The sequence below is a fragment of the Papio anubis genome, chromosome 6 (genome assembly GCF_008728515.1).
Source record: "Papio anubis isolate 15944 chromosome 6, Panubis1.0, whole genome shotgun sequence".
Lineage (NCBI taxonomy): Eukaryota > Metazoa > Chordata > Mammalia > Primates > Cercopithecidae > Papio > Papio anubis.
Window position 1 is genome coordinate 104,129,673 of NC_044981.1, and position 17,207 is coordinate 104,146,879.

At 40.7% G+C, this 17,207-nt stretch overlaps 2 protein-coding genes across 6 annotated transcripts in view; one reads left to right on the forward strand and one right to left on the reverse strand.

The window, feature by feature from the left end:
* Positions 1-17,207, forward strand: part of SERAC1 (serine active site containing 1) — a 59,234-nt gene that overhangs the window by 16,097 nt on the left and 25,930 nt on the right. For 4 of the 5 annotated variants that reach the window (XR_001902018.1, XM_003897993.4, XM_009205805.3 and 1 more), the window contains 5 exons: positions 1,346-1,482; positions 2,996-3,085; positions 5,043-5,174; positions 7,202-7,323; positions 8,374-8,502. Coding sequence is in view for 4 of the 5 variants with exons in the window: in XM_003897993.4 (XP_003898042.1) it covers positions 1,346-1,482; positions 2,996-3,085; positions 5,043-5,174; positions 7,202-7,323; positions 8,374-8,502 (610 nt within the window). In the remaining variant the exon portion in view is untranslated. The remainder of the gene's footprint in view (positions 1-1,345; positions 1,483-2,995; positions 3,086-5,042; positions 5,175-7,201; positions 7,324-8,373; positions 8,503-17,207) is intronic. The other variant, XM_021937707.2, reaches the window with a different exon arrangement.
* Positions 9,367-17,207, reverse strand: part of SYNJ2 (synaptojanin 2) — a 165,952-nt gene continuing 158,111 nt past the window's right edge. The window contains exon 28 of the mRNA XM_009205802.3: positions 9,367-10,016. Coding sequence (XP_009204066.1) covers positions 10,009-10,016 — 8 coding nt within the window. The 3' untranslated portion in view covers positions 9,367-10,008. The remainder of the gene's footprint in view (positions 10,017-17,207) is intronic.

The window sequence follows — 17,207 nt, forward strand, 5'->3', positions numbered from 1 at the left end:
CAAAAATTAGCCAGGCGTGATGTGGGTGCCTGTAGTCCCAGCTACTCGGGAGGCTGAGGCAGGAGAATGACGTGAATCCGGGAGGCGGAGCTTGCAGTGAGGCAAGACTGCACCACTGCACTCCAGCCTGGGCAACAGAACAAGACTCCCTCTTCCAAAAAAAAAAAAAAAATCTTTTTGAGGCCGGGTGCAGTGGCTCATGCCTGTAATCTCAGCACTATGGGAGGCCCAGGTGGGCGGATCACGAGATCAGGAGATTGAGACCAACCTGGCTAACACGGTGAAACCCCGTCTCTACTAAAAATACAAAAACAAAATTAGCCGGGCGTGGTGGCAGGCTCCTGTAGTCCCAGCTACTTGGGAGGCTGAGGTGAAAGAATGGCGTGAACCCAGGAGGTGGAACTTGCAGTGAGCTAAGATCGTGCAACTGAAGTACAGCCTGGGGAAAACAAAAAAAAAAAAAAAAAAAAAAAAAAAAATATATATATATATATATATATTTTTTTTTTTGAGACGAGGTCTCGCTCTGTCGCCCAGGCTGGAGAGCAGTAGCTACTCGTGGGTACAGTCATAGCATGCTGCAGCCTTGAACTTCTGGGCTCGAGGGATCCTCCTGCTTTAGCCTCCGGAATAGCTGAGACTACAGGCCTTGCTACTGTGCCAGCAAAAACAATTTTTTAACTTTTTAAATGTTTTTATTAAAAATGAAAACACAAACCCATTAGCCTAGGCCTACACAGGGTCAGGGTCATCCATATCACTGTCTCCGCCTCCGCATCTTGTCCTACTGCGAGGTCTTCAGGGCAGTGACACGCATGGAGCTGTCATCTCCTGTGATAACACTTTCTTCTGGATACCTTCTGCAGGACCTGCCTTAGGCATTTTACAGTTAAGTAGAAGGAGTACACACTGAAATAGCAATAAAAGTATACTATAGTAAATACATAAATCAGTAACATTTATTATTATCAAGTATTATGTACTCTACATAATTGTATGTGCTAGACTTTTCTAGGATAGGCAGCACGGTAGATTTGTTTACACAGCATCACCACACACATGTGATTAATGTGTTACGTTGGCTACTCAGTCACTAGGAGATACGAATTTTTTTAGCTCCGTTATAATCTTATGAGACCACTATCATATGTGAGGTCTGTCCTTGAACAAAAAGTCAGTATATGGTGCATGACTGTATAAATGTTATATGCATGTTACTGTATACATGTTATGTTTCCCAATAAAAAAGAAAGAAGTTTACTATGACAAACTTAATAGAGAAGAGTAGCTCTTGTGTTACATTTTGATTGTGTATTTATGATGCATTTTTTCTTTTCTCTTTAAGAGGTTCTCTATTTCTTACATATGAAGTTCTGGCCCTGAAGAAAGCTGTGACATTAGATACTCAAGTGGTAGAAAGAGAAAAAATGAAGTCATATATATATGTGCACACAGTTTCTTTAGATAAAGGAGAAAATCATGGTAAGTTTATTGTGAAGTAAGCCTCTCTTTGTGAAAAATGGAAGCTAGTCATTGAATTTAAAAATATGTCTATTTAAAACACAGTATTAGTAGTACAGATTGAGCTAATTCTAAGAATCACCAAACCCTGTGAAAACCAAGTTCCTAAAGAATTAATTAAGGACCAAAGTTTAGACTTCCACATTTAATCCAGGTTTGCAACTCTCCTAAAACTAAGTGAAGACTAACTGGCATTTTTAGTCTGAACCTGGAATTCCACACCTTGGTGGAACTGTCAATACAGAGGCTGGCTCTCAGTTTGGCAAGTACAAAAAACATGATTTTGTCATTTAGCTCTGCGATATTTCTACCTTATTTAAGGGATGTATTCATGCAAACCAAACACATGAGATACATTCGTCAATATGAATGCCAACTCATTATAATTATCTGTCACCAAGGCTAGAAAACCTGTCTTTACTAGTTAGGACACTCCACTTCTCAATATTTAGGATACATGGAAGCCCTCATTAGTGATCATATGGTTGCATGGTGAACATGAAATTTTACAGCAGAGGAGTGTATTTTCCTCAGCATATGGGTAGCATGGTGAGTCACACACTTGACTCACAGCTGCCTGTTCATACACTGTTAGCCAGAATGTGCCAGTTAACATGATGTTCCTCGAGTGGGGCAGGCTCTACTGCTTTCCTGTGTCTGTCACCCGCTGCTCTGTTGCTATTAGTTATTATATCACTTTCTGTATTTCAAAATGCTTTTATGGTATGTTTACGATTTCAATTACATAGATAATTGTTGTTGCTTATAATATACCTGTATAATAAGACTTAATCTCTTTAGTAAAGTATCTCCAAACTTCAGTTTGAGGTGAGCTCATCATGAAGGACATTTTCCTGGATATTGCAAAACCTATGTTGTATGTGGAGATTTTCATTAGCTTTAGTAAGTGTTTTTGTAGTTAGTGTTTTTGTTTTTACTTTTCCCTAACTTGGAGAGCAATCTTATTTTGGAATTGAGAGCTCTGTGTTTCCATAATGGTTTTAGTTGCATCAATAGTGACAATAAAAAGACAGCGATGCTATTTTGTATTTTCTTTGTGAAAAAATTTGGAGTTTATACATTTCTCTTTGAAACACTGGAGCATAGTGTTAAGAATACATTCTTGGGCGGGGCGTGGTGGCTCACGCCTGTAATCCCAGCACTTTGGGAGGCCAAGGCAGGTGGATCACGAGGTCAGAAGATTGAGACCATCCTGGCTAATATGGTGAAACCCCATCTCTACTAAAAATACAAAAAAATTAGCCAGGAATGGTGGCGGGCGCTTGTGGTCCCAGCTATTCGGGAGGCTGAGGCAGGAGAAGGGGGTGAACCCGGGAGGCGGAGCCTGCAGTGAGCGGATATCGCACCACCGAACTCCAGCCTGGGCGACAGAGCAATATTCTGTCTCAAAAAAAAAAAAAAAAAAAAAAAAAGAATACATTCTTGGTTTTACTTAATTTTATGATCATTTTAGGTATTGCCTGGCAGGCAAGAAAAGAACTTCACAAAGCAGTAAGAAAAGTGTTGGCAACATCCGCCAAGATACTACGGAATCCATTTGCTGGTAAAGATCAAATACGTGACTTGGAATCCTTATCAGTAATCTGAAAGTCATTGGAATGATCAACTTGATACTTTTTTTCATTTCTTATACTAATATTTTTTATAGCTATGGAAAATTAATCAGGGCAGGTGCGGTGGCTCACACCAGCACTTTGGGAGGCTGAGGTGGGTGGATAACCTGAGGTCAGGAGTTTGAGACCAGCCTGGCTAACATGGTGAAACCTCGTCTCTACTAAAAATACAAAAATAGCCAGGCATGGTGGTGGGTGCCTGTAATCCCAGCTACTCAGGAGGCTAAGGCAGGAGAATCGCTTGAACTCAGGTGGCAGAGGTTGCAGTGAGCCAAGATCGTGCCACTGCACTCCAGCCTGGGTGACAGAGTGAGACTGTCTCAAAAAAAGAAAAGAAAAGAAAAGAAAGAAAATTAATTAGCATTATTCTCTTGGACTGTATTTAATTTTAAGGGCTTAATGCTTTGGACAGTTTTCTTCCTTCCTTAGGTAATTGTGAATAAATATGGAGATAAAATATACCCTATTCTCTTGATAAGTGTTTTATAATTTTAAATTTGTTAGAAAATCACTCCCATGCCTTCTTATAATGAGCATAGTACATCCACAATCATAGATTTCACAATCAGGTTAATCTACAATGTGGAGCTAGATACAAAAGAGCTTATCTGATCTCCTTAAAAAGTTGGCATTGTGAAAATAAAAGATGAGAAAACTTTCTACAGTTAAAAGAGACTTTATTAAATCCTGGTTTTAGAAAACAACCTTAAAAAAATTTTTTTTTTATTGAAAAATTGGGGAAGCTTGAATATGGAATTAGACTGAATTTTAGATGATTTGGGAAGATTTTTGTTAGTGTTTTTGGGTGTGATAATAGCATTGTGGTTATTTAAGAGAATGCAGGATTGTTCTTAGGAGATGCAGGTTGAACTGTGAAGGGGTAAAATGTCATTTTGTCTACATCATCCTTTCAAATAGTTTGGGAAAAATTACATGTGAATATAGATTAAGAAAATATGGTAAAATAATAAGAGTTATTGAATGTAGATGTGATGTATGGATGTTAACTTATTCTTTTTTTTTTTTTTTTGAGACAGTCTTGCTCTGTCACCCAGGCTGGAGTGCAGTGGCACGATCTCTGCTCACTGCAAGCTCTGCCTCCTGGGTTCACTCCATTCTGCTGCCTCAGCCTCCTAAGTAGCTGGGACTACAGGCGCCCGCCACCACACCCGACTAATTTTTTGTTTTTGTATTTTTAGTAAAGACGGGGTTTCACAGTGTTAGCCAGGATGGTTTCGATCTCCTGACCTTGTGATCCACCCACCTCGGGCCTCCCAAAGTGCTGGGATTACAGGCGTGGAAGCCACCGTGCCCAGCCTATGTTAATGTATTCTTTAATTTCTTTCATATATTTGATCTTTTTGAAAAAGTTTTGGGGAGAAAAAGATTTTTAAAATGACCACATATGAAAGACACCAGAATATACAAAACAAAAGCATACATGTTGAACCTGGGCAATGTAACAAGTCCCTGTCTCCAGAAAAAAAAGAAAAAGATTAGTTGCGCCTAATGGTACACACCTGTGATCTCAGCTACTCAGGAGGCTGAGGTGGGAGGATTGCTTGAGGCCAAGAGGTTGAAGCTGCAGTGAGCCATGATCGTGTCACTGCATTCCAGCCTGGGTAACAAAGTGAGACTGTCTCAAAAAACAAAACAAAACTGACCCCTGAACCCCACCAAAAAAAAAGCACACACAATATTCATAATAATATAAAAGATAATATTACAGAATTGAGAACAAATAATATCAGTTTTTATCAATACCTATATACATGGATTTAACTGTCCAATTGTAGATTTCAAATATTTATAAATTACCATCTTAAAGTGAAGATAAAAGTATTATCTTAGCTGTTCATATTGTCTTGGCTTTTTCTTTTTGCAAAGACCCTTTTAGTACAGTTGATATAGAAGATCATGAGTGTGCTGTGTGGCTGCTCCTACGGAAGAGCAAGTCAGATGACAAAACCACGCGACTCGAGGCTGTGCAGGAGATGTCGGAGGCCCATCATTGGCATGGTAATGAGACCACCCGAACAGGTGGCAGGTCTTCAGCTGGCTCTTGATTTCCGATGTAAAAGACAAGGGAGTGAGATTCAGGAAGGAAAATAATTCAGGCAGTCTTAGTATATATAAAAAGTATTTTAAAAATTTTAAGAAGCTTCAATGATACGGAAAGTAGAAAGCCTGCTGACCTGGTAGTCAAATGTGTTTGGTAAGAATGAGCTCAAAAATGAGGTATATATATTTGTATAACTTTCTACCAGAACAAAGTTTTATTTGGTTACATACTTCTTTGGGAGCAACTCTTGATTCTGATAGTTGCCTAATGTACTTGAGTTTTCTTTGGGTTTCTATTTAATGAAGTATACTTAATTGCTTGCTACACCATACAATTATATTTGCTTTTACTTTTACAATCTACTTGACTCTAATACTAATAGTTGAATGTACCCAATTTGTATGTGTGTATATCATTTTTAATGGACTATTTGAAATATGTAATTGTGTTTCAGAGTCACACATTTTACAATAAAAATACTTTAAAAAGAACTCATATCTGCTCTGGTTATAGTACATGGACAAAACTATATTTTGTTAGTAGAGCTGTCTTGTAAAAATGGGTAAAATAGAAAAAAATAATTTTCTCAGCTAGGCACAGTGGCTCACACCTGTAATCCCAGCACTTTGGGAGGCTGAGGAGGGTGGATCACTTGAGGCCAGGAGTTCAAGACCAGCCTGGGCAACATGGCAAAACCCTGTCTCTACTAAAAAAATACAAAAAATTCAGCTGGGCATGGTGACGTGTGCTTGTAATCCTAGCTACTGGGAGGCTGAGGCACAAGAATTGCGAACCCACGAGGCAGAGTCGTTAGTGAGCTAAGATTGCACCACTGCGCTCCAGCCTGGACAACAGAGCAAAACTGTCTCAAAAAAAAAAAAAAAAATCTCAAAGAAAAGTTAAACTCAGAATGAGATCTCTGAAAATTAATTTGTTAATTGGTTGGCGGCTACAATTATAATAATTTATAATGTAAGTATAAGCTCACTTAATGTTGGTGGAGATTTAGAATAGAAATATTTTTCAAAATTTGCCTTCCAGGGCTCCATTCCAGACTTACTGTATCAGAGAAATCAGAGGAAGTGCCCTGGCCCATAGATTTTGAAAAAGTTCCCCACTTGATCCAGAAGTACTCACCCAGGTTATTATTATTATTATTTTTTGAGACAGAGTCTTGCTCTGTCACCCAGGCTGAAGTGTAGTAGTACGACCTCCGCTTACTACAACCTCCGTCTCCTGGGTTCAAGCTATTTTCCTGCCTCAGCCTCCCGAATAGCTGGGATTACAGGTGCCCACCACTATGCCTGGCTAATTTTTGTATTTTTAGTGGACACAGGGTTTCACCATGTCGGTCAGGCTGGTCTTGGACTCCTGACCTCAGATGATCCACCCGCCTCGGCTCCGAAAGTGCTGGGATTAGAGGCCTGAGCTGCAGTGCCTGGCCAACCCCAGGTTATAAACTGCCATTATTGAAAATAATGTTTGCTTTCATGATTGGAATTTTGTTTTTGATATATAAAGAATGGCATGTTTAATTGAAAGTACTGGTATCTGGAACTGCAGACTAAATATTCATGGGCATTATGAATACCAAAGCACCATAGCATCACCACGGGGCAGTAGGCTTAAACGCAACCTCATGTGTTTTGAGTAGTGGTCGAAACAGCTTTTGAATGCTGGAATTGTTTTAAAAAGAAGTTAAATTGGTTCTGACTTACCAGTTTCCACCTTTGAGCTTCCTTTTTTCCAAAAAGTTAGGCTGTGACCCGGTCTCTGGATATACGTTGAGGAGAACTGTGAGATGAGTCCTGGAAATGTAGCTAGCTTATAGGTATTGTAAACGTAGTTGCACTTGGGACATTTTGGATTACAAATTTGCAGAGCAGTCTAAAACTTAGAGTGCTTTCAGTAGTTTGTTCAGTTAATCTTTACAACATCTATCAGCTGGTTTTGGTATTAACAAAAGATAATGCTTTTTCAATAGATTACCAGTATAGGCTAATTGCTCAAGCCTGTGATCCGAAAACTCTTATTGGTTTGGCACGAAGCAAAGAGAGTGATCTTCGCTTTTTTCTCCTACCACCTCCTTTGCCATCTTTAAAAGAAGTAAGTAAAACAATATTAATAATAATTTAGAGAGTGAAAAATGGTTTAATATATTATCTTCACTTTGGGTACAAAATACTTTAAAAAAGTAGTTGTTGGCTACTTCTCACAAGCAGATAAACTGGAATGTAAAACTGAAATCATAGTAGTTATACAAATATTTGGTTCCTCAGGAGGGGCTGTTCCTGCTATATTATTTTCTGCCTTTGGGAATTGGGAGTCTCTGTAAACCAGTGGGTGACATGCCATAGCATATCAGCATCCATGAGTTGGTCCCTTCTGAGTTTCTGTAGGTCAGGTTTTCTTAGCCTCAGCACTATTGACATTTTGGGCCAGATAATTCTTTGTGGTAGGAAGCTGTTGTGTACATTGTAGGGTGTGTAGCAACATCCCTAGACTCTACTCCCTAGATGCTAGTAGCACCCCCTAGTTGTAACAACCAAAAATGTCCCCAGACATTGCCAGATGTTGCCGAGGCAAAATAGCCCCTGGTTGAGAAACACTGCGACAGATTTAAAGCATGCTTCTTGAGTATCTTTCCTAGATCAGAAAATGAAACTCTTAAAACTTATGCGTTCGCAGCTTTCTGAAAAATAGGAAAATGAATATGCTAGATATTAATTATTAGAGAAAATGAGATAGTAACAAGTTCTGGATTTAAAAAGCAGTAGCTTTAATTAGTAAGGGTGCAATACTTCATTTTGAGTCAAGATGTTGAGAATGTCAAGATGTCAGATGAAAATTCAGAGTTAAAGTTTACAGTACGTCTCTCAGTTTGAAGTAGCAAACGTGAAAATATAGAATTCAAAATTAAATGATTGTTTATTTACCTGGGTGGGTGACTGTTTTCAAGACTGAAAGCAGTAATTAATCTCTGATATCTCTTTCCCTATATCTCGTATCATATATATATGTATATGTATATATATAGAGAGATGCACATATCATATATGGCTTTGATATATATGGCAAATATTGGCTTTGAGTATTTGGATATTTTTTGTTGTACTCAGTTGTTGAGTATTTATGAAGAATTTCCTTTCATTTCAGGATTCTTCCACTGAAGAAGAGCTCAGGCAGTTGCTGGCTTCCTTACCTCAAACAGAGCTGGATGAGTGTATCCAGTATTTTACATCTTTGGCTCTTAGTGAAAGCAGTCAGAGTCTAGCTGCTCAGAAGGTTAGCTCATGTATTCATTCAGTAAATATTTTTGAGTGTCCACTCTTTCCAATGTATTGTGTCAGGGGCTAGCATTCACCCAGTAACTGAGTAAACATGCTAACTTCTGGTTGTGTGCCATGCCCTGGGCTGGATGTCAGGGATGACAGGGAGGCAGGTAAATAAACAGTCACAGAGTGTGTAAGAGAGATAAAGGTGATTTCAGGAGCCCTTCACTCTGCTTAAGAGGTCATTTACAGCTTCACAGGAAGTAACTCTTAAAATTTTATCTTAAAGAATGAGGGCCGGGTGTGGTGGCTCATGCCTGTAGTCCCAGCGTGTTGGGAGGCTGACACAGGTGGATCACGAGGTCAAGAGATAGAGACCATCCTGGCCAAAATGGTGAAACCCCATCTCTACTGAAAATACAAAAATTAGCTGGGCGTGGTGGCGCATGCCCATAGTCCCAGCTACTTGGGAGGCTGAGGTAGGAAAATCGCTTGAACCCGGGAGGCAGAGGTTGCAATGAGCCGAGATTGTGCCACCGCACTCTAGCCTGGTGACAGAGCGAGACTGTCTCAAAAAAAAAAAGAATGAACAGGGCTGAGCGCAGTGGTCGACAACTGTAATCCCAGTGCGCAGTGCTTTGTGAGGCTGAGGTAGGAGGATTGCCTGAGGCCAATAGTTTGAGACCAGCTTGGGCAACACAGCGAGAACCCCCATGTCTATAAAACATTACAAAAAAAAATTAGTTGGATGTGGTAACATGTGCCTGTAGTTCCAGCTGTTTGAGAGGCTGAGATGGGAGGATTGCTTGAGCCCAGGAGATTGAGGCTTCAGTGAGCTGTGATTGTGCTGCTGCACTCCAGCCTGCGCAATAGAATGAGACCCTGTCTCAAAAAAAAAAAAAAGAAGAAAACAAGGCTCTCAGTGAATACTGAATTCTGATATTCTTGGGGTGCAAGTTATTCTTTATAAAAATCTCATACCTCTAAGAGAAATCAGAACGAATAACCACCATTATTAACTGCAGTAACTATGTAATCTCAATGAGAGGAACGTATTTTGTCAGTAAAAAAAATCACAGTATTCTATATTCTTTGACCAATTAAATGCATTTTCTCATTTTTCCCTTTTATGAAAAATTAGGGACACATCAGTAGACAGGACTTGTCTAGTATACTTTACGTAATTTCCCCTTTTGGGCCATGTCTTGGAATTGCTCCAGTGAATTATAGTGGTGTTTTCTTTTTGAAGCTGAGAGTTCCGTCGTCTGGCCTCTATACCATTTCTGTACACTGACTTTCTTATGCTTTTAAATTCTGTTCCCAAAGTGGCTAGAAGGTGCCATGGTTTTTTGACAAGATATCCCTGGCTCTTTTTGATTCTTCCTGCCCTACGAGATATGGCTGCTTCTCCAAGGAGATCTGATTCTTCTTACAGGAAAAGGTTAAGAGTCCAAAACCCAGGCACTAGGTGTGCGTAATAGTTCTTCATGAAGGTAGAGCTGGTGGACCTTGAGGGCTCCTAGACACCTAAGTAACAGAGCAGAACAATTACCTTTTTCTTAAAAGGTCTTAAATTTATGGTGATATTTCCAATTCAACTAGTTTTCTTTATAATCCACATACCATAAAACCCTTTAAAACTATACAATTCATTCAATGTTAATATACTCATAGAGTTGTATAATCATTACTCCAATCTAATTCCAGAATATTTTCACCATCCCCCAAAGAATCCCTCTAACCATTAGCAGTCACCACTCATTCCCCTCTCCAGCCCCTGGTAACCACGAATCTATTTTTCCTATGGATTGGCCTGTTCTGGACATTTCATATAAATGGAATAATCTAGTATGTGGCCTTTTGTGTCTGACTTCTTTCACTTAGCATAATGTTTTCAAGGCTCAACCACATTGTGGCATATCAGTGCTTCATTCCTTTTTATGGCCAAGTAATAGTCCATTGTATGGCTATGCCGCATTTTATTTATCTGTTCATCAATGATGAACATTTGGGTCATTCCTATTCTTTGGCTGTTATGTATGAATAATATTTCTATGAACATTCTATCGTTTGGCTATTATGTATGAATAATACTTCTATGAACATTTCTAATTGGGAAAAAAAAAAACTGTACTGTACAAGATAGGGAAAAAGCAAAGCATTTTTCCTTCTTTCTCACACCCCTTAACACTTCTGACACCAGAAGTGTGGAGGGTTTTTCCCTACACACTCAGCAATTCTCCATAAGACACCAGCTCGGTGTCCTTCCATTTAATTCAGTTCTGACGTCTCTACCTAGAGATGGTATCAGAGCCTATAGGTTAAGGGCTCTGTCCCACAGGACTGCCCCCCACTTCAGATGCCAGTCACGTGTTCCAAGTGTGACCTGTGCTTCTGATCAGCCATAAACTGGCAGTGCCCATGACCCCCTCCTTGGGTTTGATTAATTTACTGGGATGACTCATGGAATTCAGGAAAACACCTGACTTATGCTTACCGTTTATTATAAAGGATACGACAGAGGAGAGGGATGGACAGCAGATGGAAGAGACGAATAGGGCAAGCTATATAGGAAGGGGTGCTGAGCCTTCATGCCCCTCCAGGTGCATCACCCTCCAGATATCTCCACAGGTTCCGGTATCCAGAAACTTTCCGAACCCTGTCCTTCGGATTTTCATGGCTTTAATCAGTTGGCATGGTTGATTGAATCATTGACCTTTGGTGATCACCTCAACCTTCAGGCCCTCTGTCCTCCCCAGAGGTTGGTGAATAGGGCAGAAAGTCCCTACCCTCTAATCGTGTCCTTAGTCTTTCTGGCCACCAGCCCCCTTCCTGAAACTATTTAGGGGCCCTCCAGCCACCAGTCATCTCATTAGCATACAGAAGACACTCATCACTCTAGAGGGAACCAGGGGTGGAGACCAAATATATGTTTCTTATTAGATCTCAATATCAACATTCATGTGCATGTCTTTGTGTGGATGTATGTTTTTAGTTCTCTTGAGTATATACCTAGGAGTGGAATTTCTGGGTCTTATGGTAACTCTGTGTAACTTTTTGAGTAACTTTCAAATGTTTTCCACAGAGACTTTACCATTTTACATTCCCACCAGGAATATATGTTATTGTCCATCTTTTCTTCTAGCCATCCCATTGTGTGTGAAGTAGTATCCTCATTCTGGCTTTGATTTGCATTTTCCTAATGCTTAATGATGTTGAGTACCTTTTCACGTGCTGTTGGCACTTACATATCTTCTTTGGAGAAATATCTATTCAAATCCTTGGCCCAATTTTTTTTTAACTAGGGATTTTGTTTTTGTTTTTGAGATGAGGTCTCACTGTGTTGCCCAGGTTGGAATGCAGTAGCTCTTCACAGGCAAAATCATTACGTGCCCTACAGCCTTGAACTCCTGGGCTCAAGTGATCCTCCCACCTCAGCCTCCTGAATAGCTGGGTCTACAGGTGTGAGCCACCATGGCTCCCTTTGCTCATTTTAAAATTGGGTTACTTGTCCTTTCGAAGCATCTTTTCATGTTGTAGCACCCAATTTAAAAATGGGCTTTTGTTTTTTTTTGTTGAATTGTAAGAGTTCTTGATATATGCTAGATACAAATCTCTTATTAGATATGTTGAATTGTAAGAGTTGAAATTTTTTGTTGTTGAATTGTAAGAGTTCTTTATATTGTTGAATTGTAAGAACTCTTTATGTATTCTGGATACAAATCTCTTATTAGATATGTAATTTGCAGATATTTCTCCCATTCTGTGGGTTCTTTTCACTTTCTTGATAGTGACCTGTGCACCCCAAATGTTTTTAATTTTCATGAAGTCTGGACAGGCATGGTGGCTTATGTCTGTAGTCCTAGCACTTTGGGAGGCGGAGGTGGGAAGATCACTTGAGCCCAGGAGTTTGAGAACAGCCTGGGCAACATTGCAAGACTATCTCTACAAAGAAGAAAAACATTAGCCAGTTGTGGGGTGTGCGCCTGTGATCCTAGCTTCTCAGGAAGCTAAGGCGGGAAGAGCACTTGAGCCCAGGAATTCAAGGCTGCAGTGAGCAGTGATCGTGCCACTGCATTCCAGCTTGGGCAACAGAACAAGTCCCTGTCCCTAAAAAAAAATTTAAAAATAAAAAACATTTTTGATGAAGTCCAATTTATACATTTTTTTTCTTTTGTTGTTTGTGCTGTTGGTGTCAAACCTAGGAAACCACGGGCCTGTCATACCAAGTAGTTTCTTATCTAAATCTGTATTCTTCCCTTCTCTATTCTTATGCCCCTGCTTTTCATCTGGAAGCCAGGGAACCACCTCATTTTCAGCAGGCCTTGTCTAACATCTGACAGTTTCAGCTTGGTTGGGATCAGGCTGTTTACAGACAGGGTCTTGTGGACTTGGGTGCTTCTCTGTGTTCTGCCATAGTGTCTCCCACTCCCATCACTAACTTCTCTCCTGCACCCCCATGTCAGAGCTCCTGAGACCTGGCCTGACATTACTGTTTAGTTAATATTCCTCTACCTTCTATAGTGTTCTGTAACCTTACCTTTTGCCAAGTGAAGAGAGGGAAAGTGGTTTAATACTACCATGCCACTTCTTTTTTTTGAAATGGAGTCTCCCTCTGTCACCCAGGCTAGAGTGGTGCGGTGGTGTGATCTCGACTCACTACAACCTCTGCCTCCTGGGCTCAAGCAGTTCTCCTGCCTCAGCCTCCCGAGTAGCTGGGACTACAGGCATGCGCCACTACACTAGGCTAATTTTTTTGTATTTTTAGTAGAGTTGGGGTTTCACCATGTTGGTCAGGCTGGTCTCAAACTCCTGACCTCAGGTAATCTCGCCTTGGCCTCCCAAAGTGCTGGGATTATAGGTGTGAGCCACTGTGCCTGGCCCCACTATGCTGCTACTTTGTGCAGAATTCTTGGCCTCAGCAGTAAAGAGTTACATAGTTTAAATTGGCCTTGTACATGTGTATGTGTGTGTTCATAATTAAAATATCATGTGTTTGTGTGTTTTAACATTCACCACCTTGGAGAGGACCTGGGTCTTCTGACAACTTCTCCTACCCATTCCAGGTGCCTCATTTTAAAGATCTTCCCCTAACTAAAGTTTTTCTGAAAAAGTAATTCGTATGACCTTTTTTTTGAGATGAGGGTCTCACTCTGTCACCCAGGTTGGAGCACGGTGGCATGATCTTGGCTCACTACAGCCTCCGCCTTCTGGGCTCAAGTGATCGTCTCACCTCAGCCTCCCGAGTAGCTGGGACTACAGGCATGTACCACCAGGCCTGGCTAATGTGTTTTGTATTTTTGGTAGAGACAGGATTTCGCCATGTTGCCCAGGCTGGTCTCTAACTCCTGGCTCAAGAGGTCCACCCAGCCTCAGTCTTCCAAAGTGCTAGTATAACAAGCGAGAGCCACCGTGCCTGGACCGTTTGACCTTTTAATTGCATTGTCTTTACGCTACACCAATTCAGTATATTTAGGAAACATAGATCACACTGGAAATGATGAAACTGACACTTGAAACGTTTCCATTCTACTTGGGCAGATCACAGACACATATAGATCCATCCTTTAAGTAAAAAAATTGTTTTTAGTATTTTTTTTAAAAAACAATGAATGCTTTATGTTTAATGAAGCACCTTTGATTTTTCCACTTGGAAGGTACTAGTTTCACTTTGATTTGAGTCCCTGTTCTTTTTTTTAAAACAAGAGGTAGCATATCTTTAATTGATTTTTCAAATAAATATTTAATTTTAATTCTAATGTCCCATCTCTTTAGGCCAGTAAGCACTGCCTTTTACTTTTTTTTTTTGAGGCACAGCATCGCTATATCCCCAGGCTGGAGTGCAGTGGCTCCATCTCGGCTCACTGCAAGCTCTGCCGCCCAGGTTCAAGCGATTCTCCTGCCTCAGCCTCCGAAGTAGCTGGGACTACAGGCGCGAGCCACCATGCCCAGCTGATTTTTGTGTTTTTAGTAGAGACAGGGTTTCACCATGTTAGCCAGGATGGTCTCGATCTCTTGACCTTGTGATCTGCCTGCCTTGGCCTCCCAAAGTGCTGGGATTACAGGCGTGAGCCACTGCACCTGGCCTCCTTTTCGTTATTCTTATTCCCCCTACTCTGCCTCAAGTTTGTCATGCCTCCTGGATTTCACATATGCCAGGAGGCTGGGGGTGCTGACATGGCGGGTGGAGAGAGTCCATCTGGTTTGCAGTAATCTGTCTGCCCAGTTTATGACAGACCTGTCTCATAGTGGTCCCCAAGGGCCCTTCAGTGTCAGTGTGCTGTTTCTATATAAAACTGCTTTCAAGCTGGGCACAGTGGCTCATGCCTGTAGTCCCAGCTACTGAGGAGGCTGAGGCAGGAGGATACCCCAGTCCAGAAGTTTGAGGCTGTGGTGCTCTATGATAGCTTCTGTGAACAACCAACTGCACTCCAACCTGGGCGACATAGTGAAACTGCATCTCTAAAAAATAAATAAACAAAACTCCTCATGTACGGAGGCGACTGTCAACCCCAGCATATAGCCAACACAATAATGTTTGGTTTTGGAACAGAGTTCTTAACCTTTGAATACCATGGACTCCTTTTGTGATTTGGTTAAGTCTAGGAACTCAGTTCTAAATGCATAAAATATAATGCATAAGATTACAAAGGAAACAAATTATATTGAAATACTATTATCAAAAGAGAAAATAAATTCTGATATAATTAATACATGTATTTATGGATGCATTCAATAATAAAATATATTTAAAACATGAAAGTTGAAGTTAATTAAAATTTTTCTCTAACTTTTTATTTTGGAATAATTTCAAATTTAAATAATTGCAAAAATAATACATTTCATTAAGGTTTACCAATTACTGGCTGGGCGCAGTGGCTCACGCCTGTAATCCTAGCACTTTGGGAGGCCGAGGCAGTTAGATCACGAGGTCAGGAAATTGAGACCATCCTGGCTAACACAGTGAAACCCCATCTCTATTAAAAAATACAAAAAAATTAGCCAGGCGTGGTGGCGGGCGCCTGTAGTCCCAGCTACTTGGGAGGCTGAGGCAGGAGAATAGTGTGAACTTGGGAGGCAGAGCTTGCAGTGAGCCGAGATCACACCACTGCACTCCAGCCTGGGCAACAGAGCGAGACTCCATCTCAAAAAAAAAAAAAAAAGATTCACCAATTACTAACATTTTATCCCATTTGTTATATCATCCCTCCCTTTTACTTTCCCTCTCTCTGCAGATATATTTTAAGATACCTATTCACACACATTTAATATTTTTCTCCCTGAGCCATTCATTAGGTACAGACATGATGCCCCAAGGACATTCCCTGAAAGAACCACAGTACAGTTATCAATTCAGAAAATTTAATATTGATATAATACTGTTGTCTAATATTCAAATACTCCGTATTTGAATTTTCCCAGTAATTCTTTTATGACAGCTTTTTTTTTTTTTTTTTTGGAGATGTAGTCTCGCTGTGTCACCCAGGCTAGAGTGCAGTGGTACAATCTCAGCTCATTGCAATCTCCGCCTCCCCGGTTCAAGCAGTTCTCCTACCTCAGCCTCCTGAGTAGCTGGGATTACAGGCATCCGCCACCACGCCTGACTAATTTTGTATTTTTAGTGGAGACGGGATGTCACCATGTTGATCAGGCTGGTCTCGAACTCCTGACTTCAGGTGATCTGCCCGCCTTGGCCTCCCAAAGTGCTGGGATTATAGGCATGAGCCACTGCGCCCAGCCTATGACAGCCTTTTTCTTTTTAAAAAATCTATTGCAGGATCTAGTCTGGTATTAAGTGTTGCATGTGAGTCTTGTGTATTTAGACTCCTTTTACCTGAAAATTTTTTCAGCCTTTCTCTGTCTTCATGACATTGACATTTTTGAAGAGTACAAAGCAGTGGTTTGTAGATTGGCCCTCAGTTTAGTTTGTCTTATGCTTCCTCATGATTAAATTTGGGTGTGTGTTATTACAGGAATACGATAGAGGTGATTTTGTGTCCTTCCCAGTATGTCATGCCCGGAAGCACGTGATGCCAGCTCACCCCTTATTGCTGATGTTCCCTTTGTTCACTTGATTAAAGTGATGTCTGCCAGTTTTCTCTGCTTGAATGTTAATATATTTCTGTATTTGAAATTAATACGGCCAGGTGCAGTGGCTCCCACCACTCTGGGAGGCTGAGGCGGGTGGATCACGAGGTCAGGAGATTGAGACCATCCTGGCTAACACAGTGAAACCCCGTCTCTACTAAAAAGACAAAAAATCAGCCGGGTGTGGTGGTGGGTGCCTGTAGTCCCAGCTACTCAGGAGGCTGAGGCAGGAGAATGACGTGAACCCGGAAGGTGGAGCTTGCAGTGAGCCGAGATCTCGCCCTTGCACTCCAGCCTGGGCGCCACAGTGAGACTCTATCTCAAAAAAAAAAAAAAAAAAAAAGAAATTAATACACGATTTGTAGGAGGAGGAACTACTTTGAAATTAGGAGACTGTCCTGTTGCTCTTCAAACTTTCAGCCAGTGGTTTTATTTAATAATATTCTTTGAATGAATCTTGCCTGAATAACAGTTATTGTTAGGTGGTTACAAAATGCTGAGTTTTTCCCCCTAATTTTATTACTCCTTATTCATTTATTTAGTACTCTTCTGTAGGAAAAGCTTTCTTCCTCCTCCCATTTCTCCTTTCTGCCTTTCTTTCTAATCCATATGGGATCACATATGGTTATT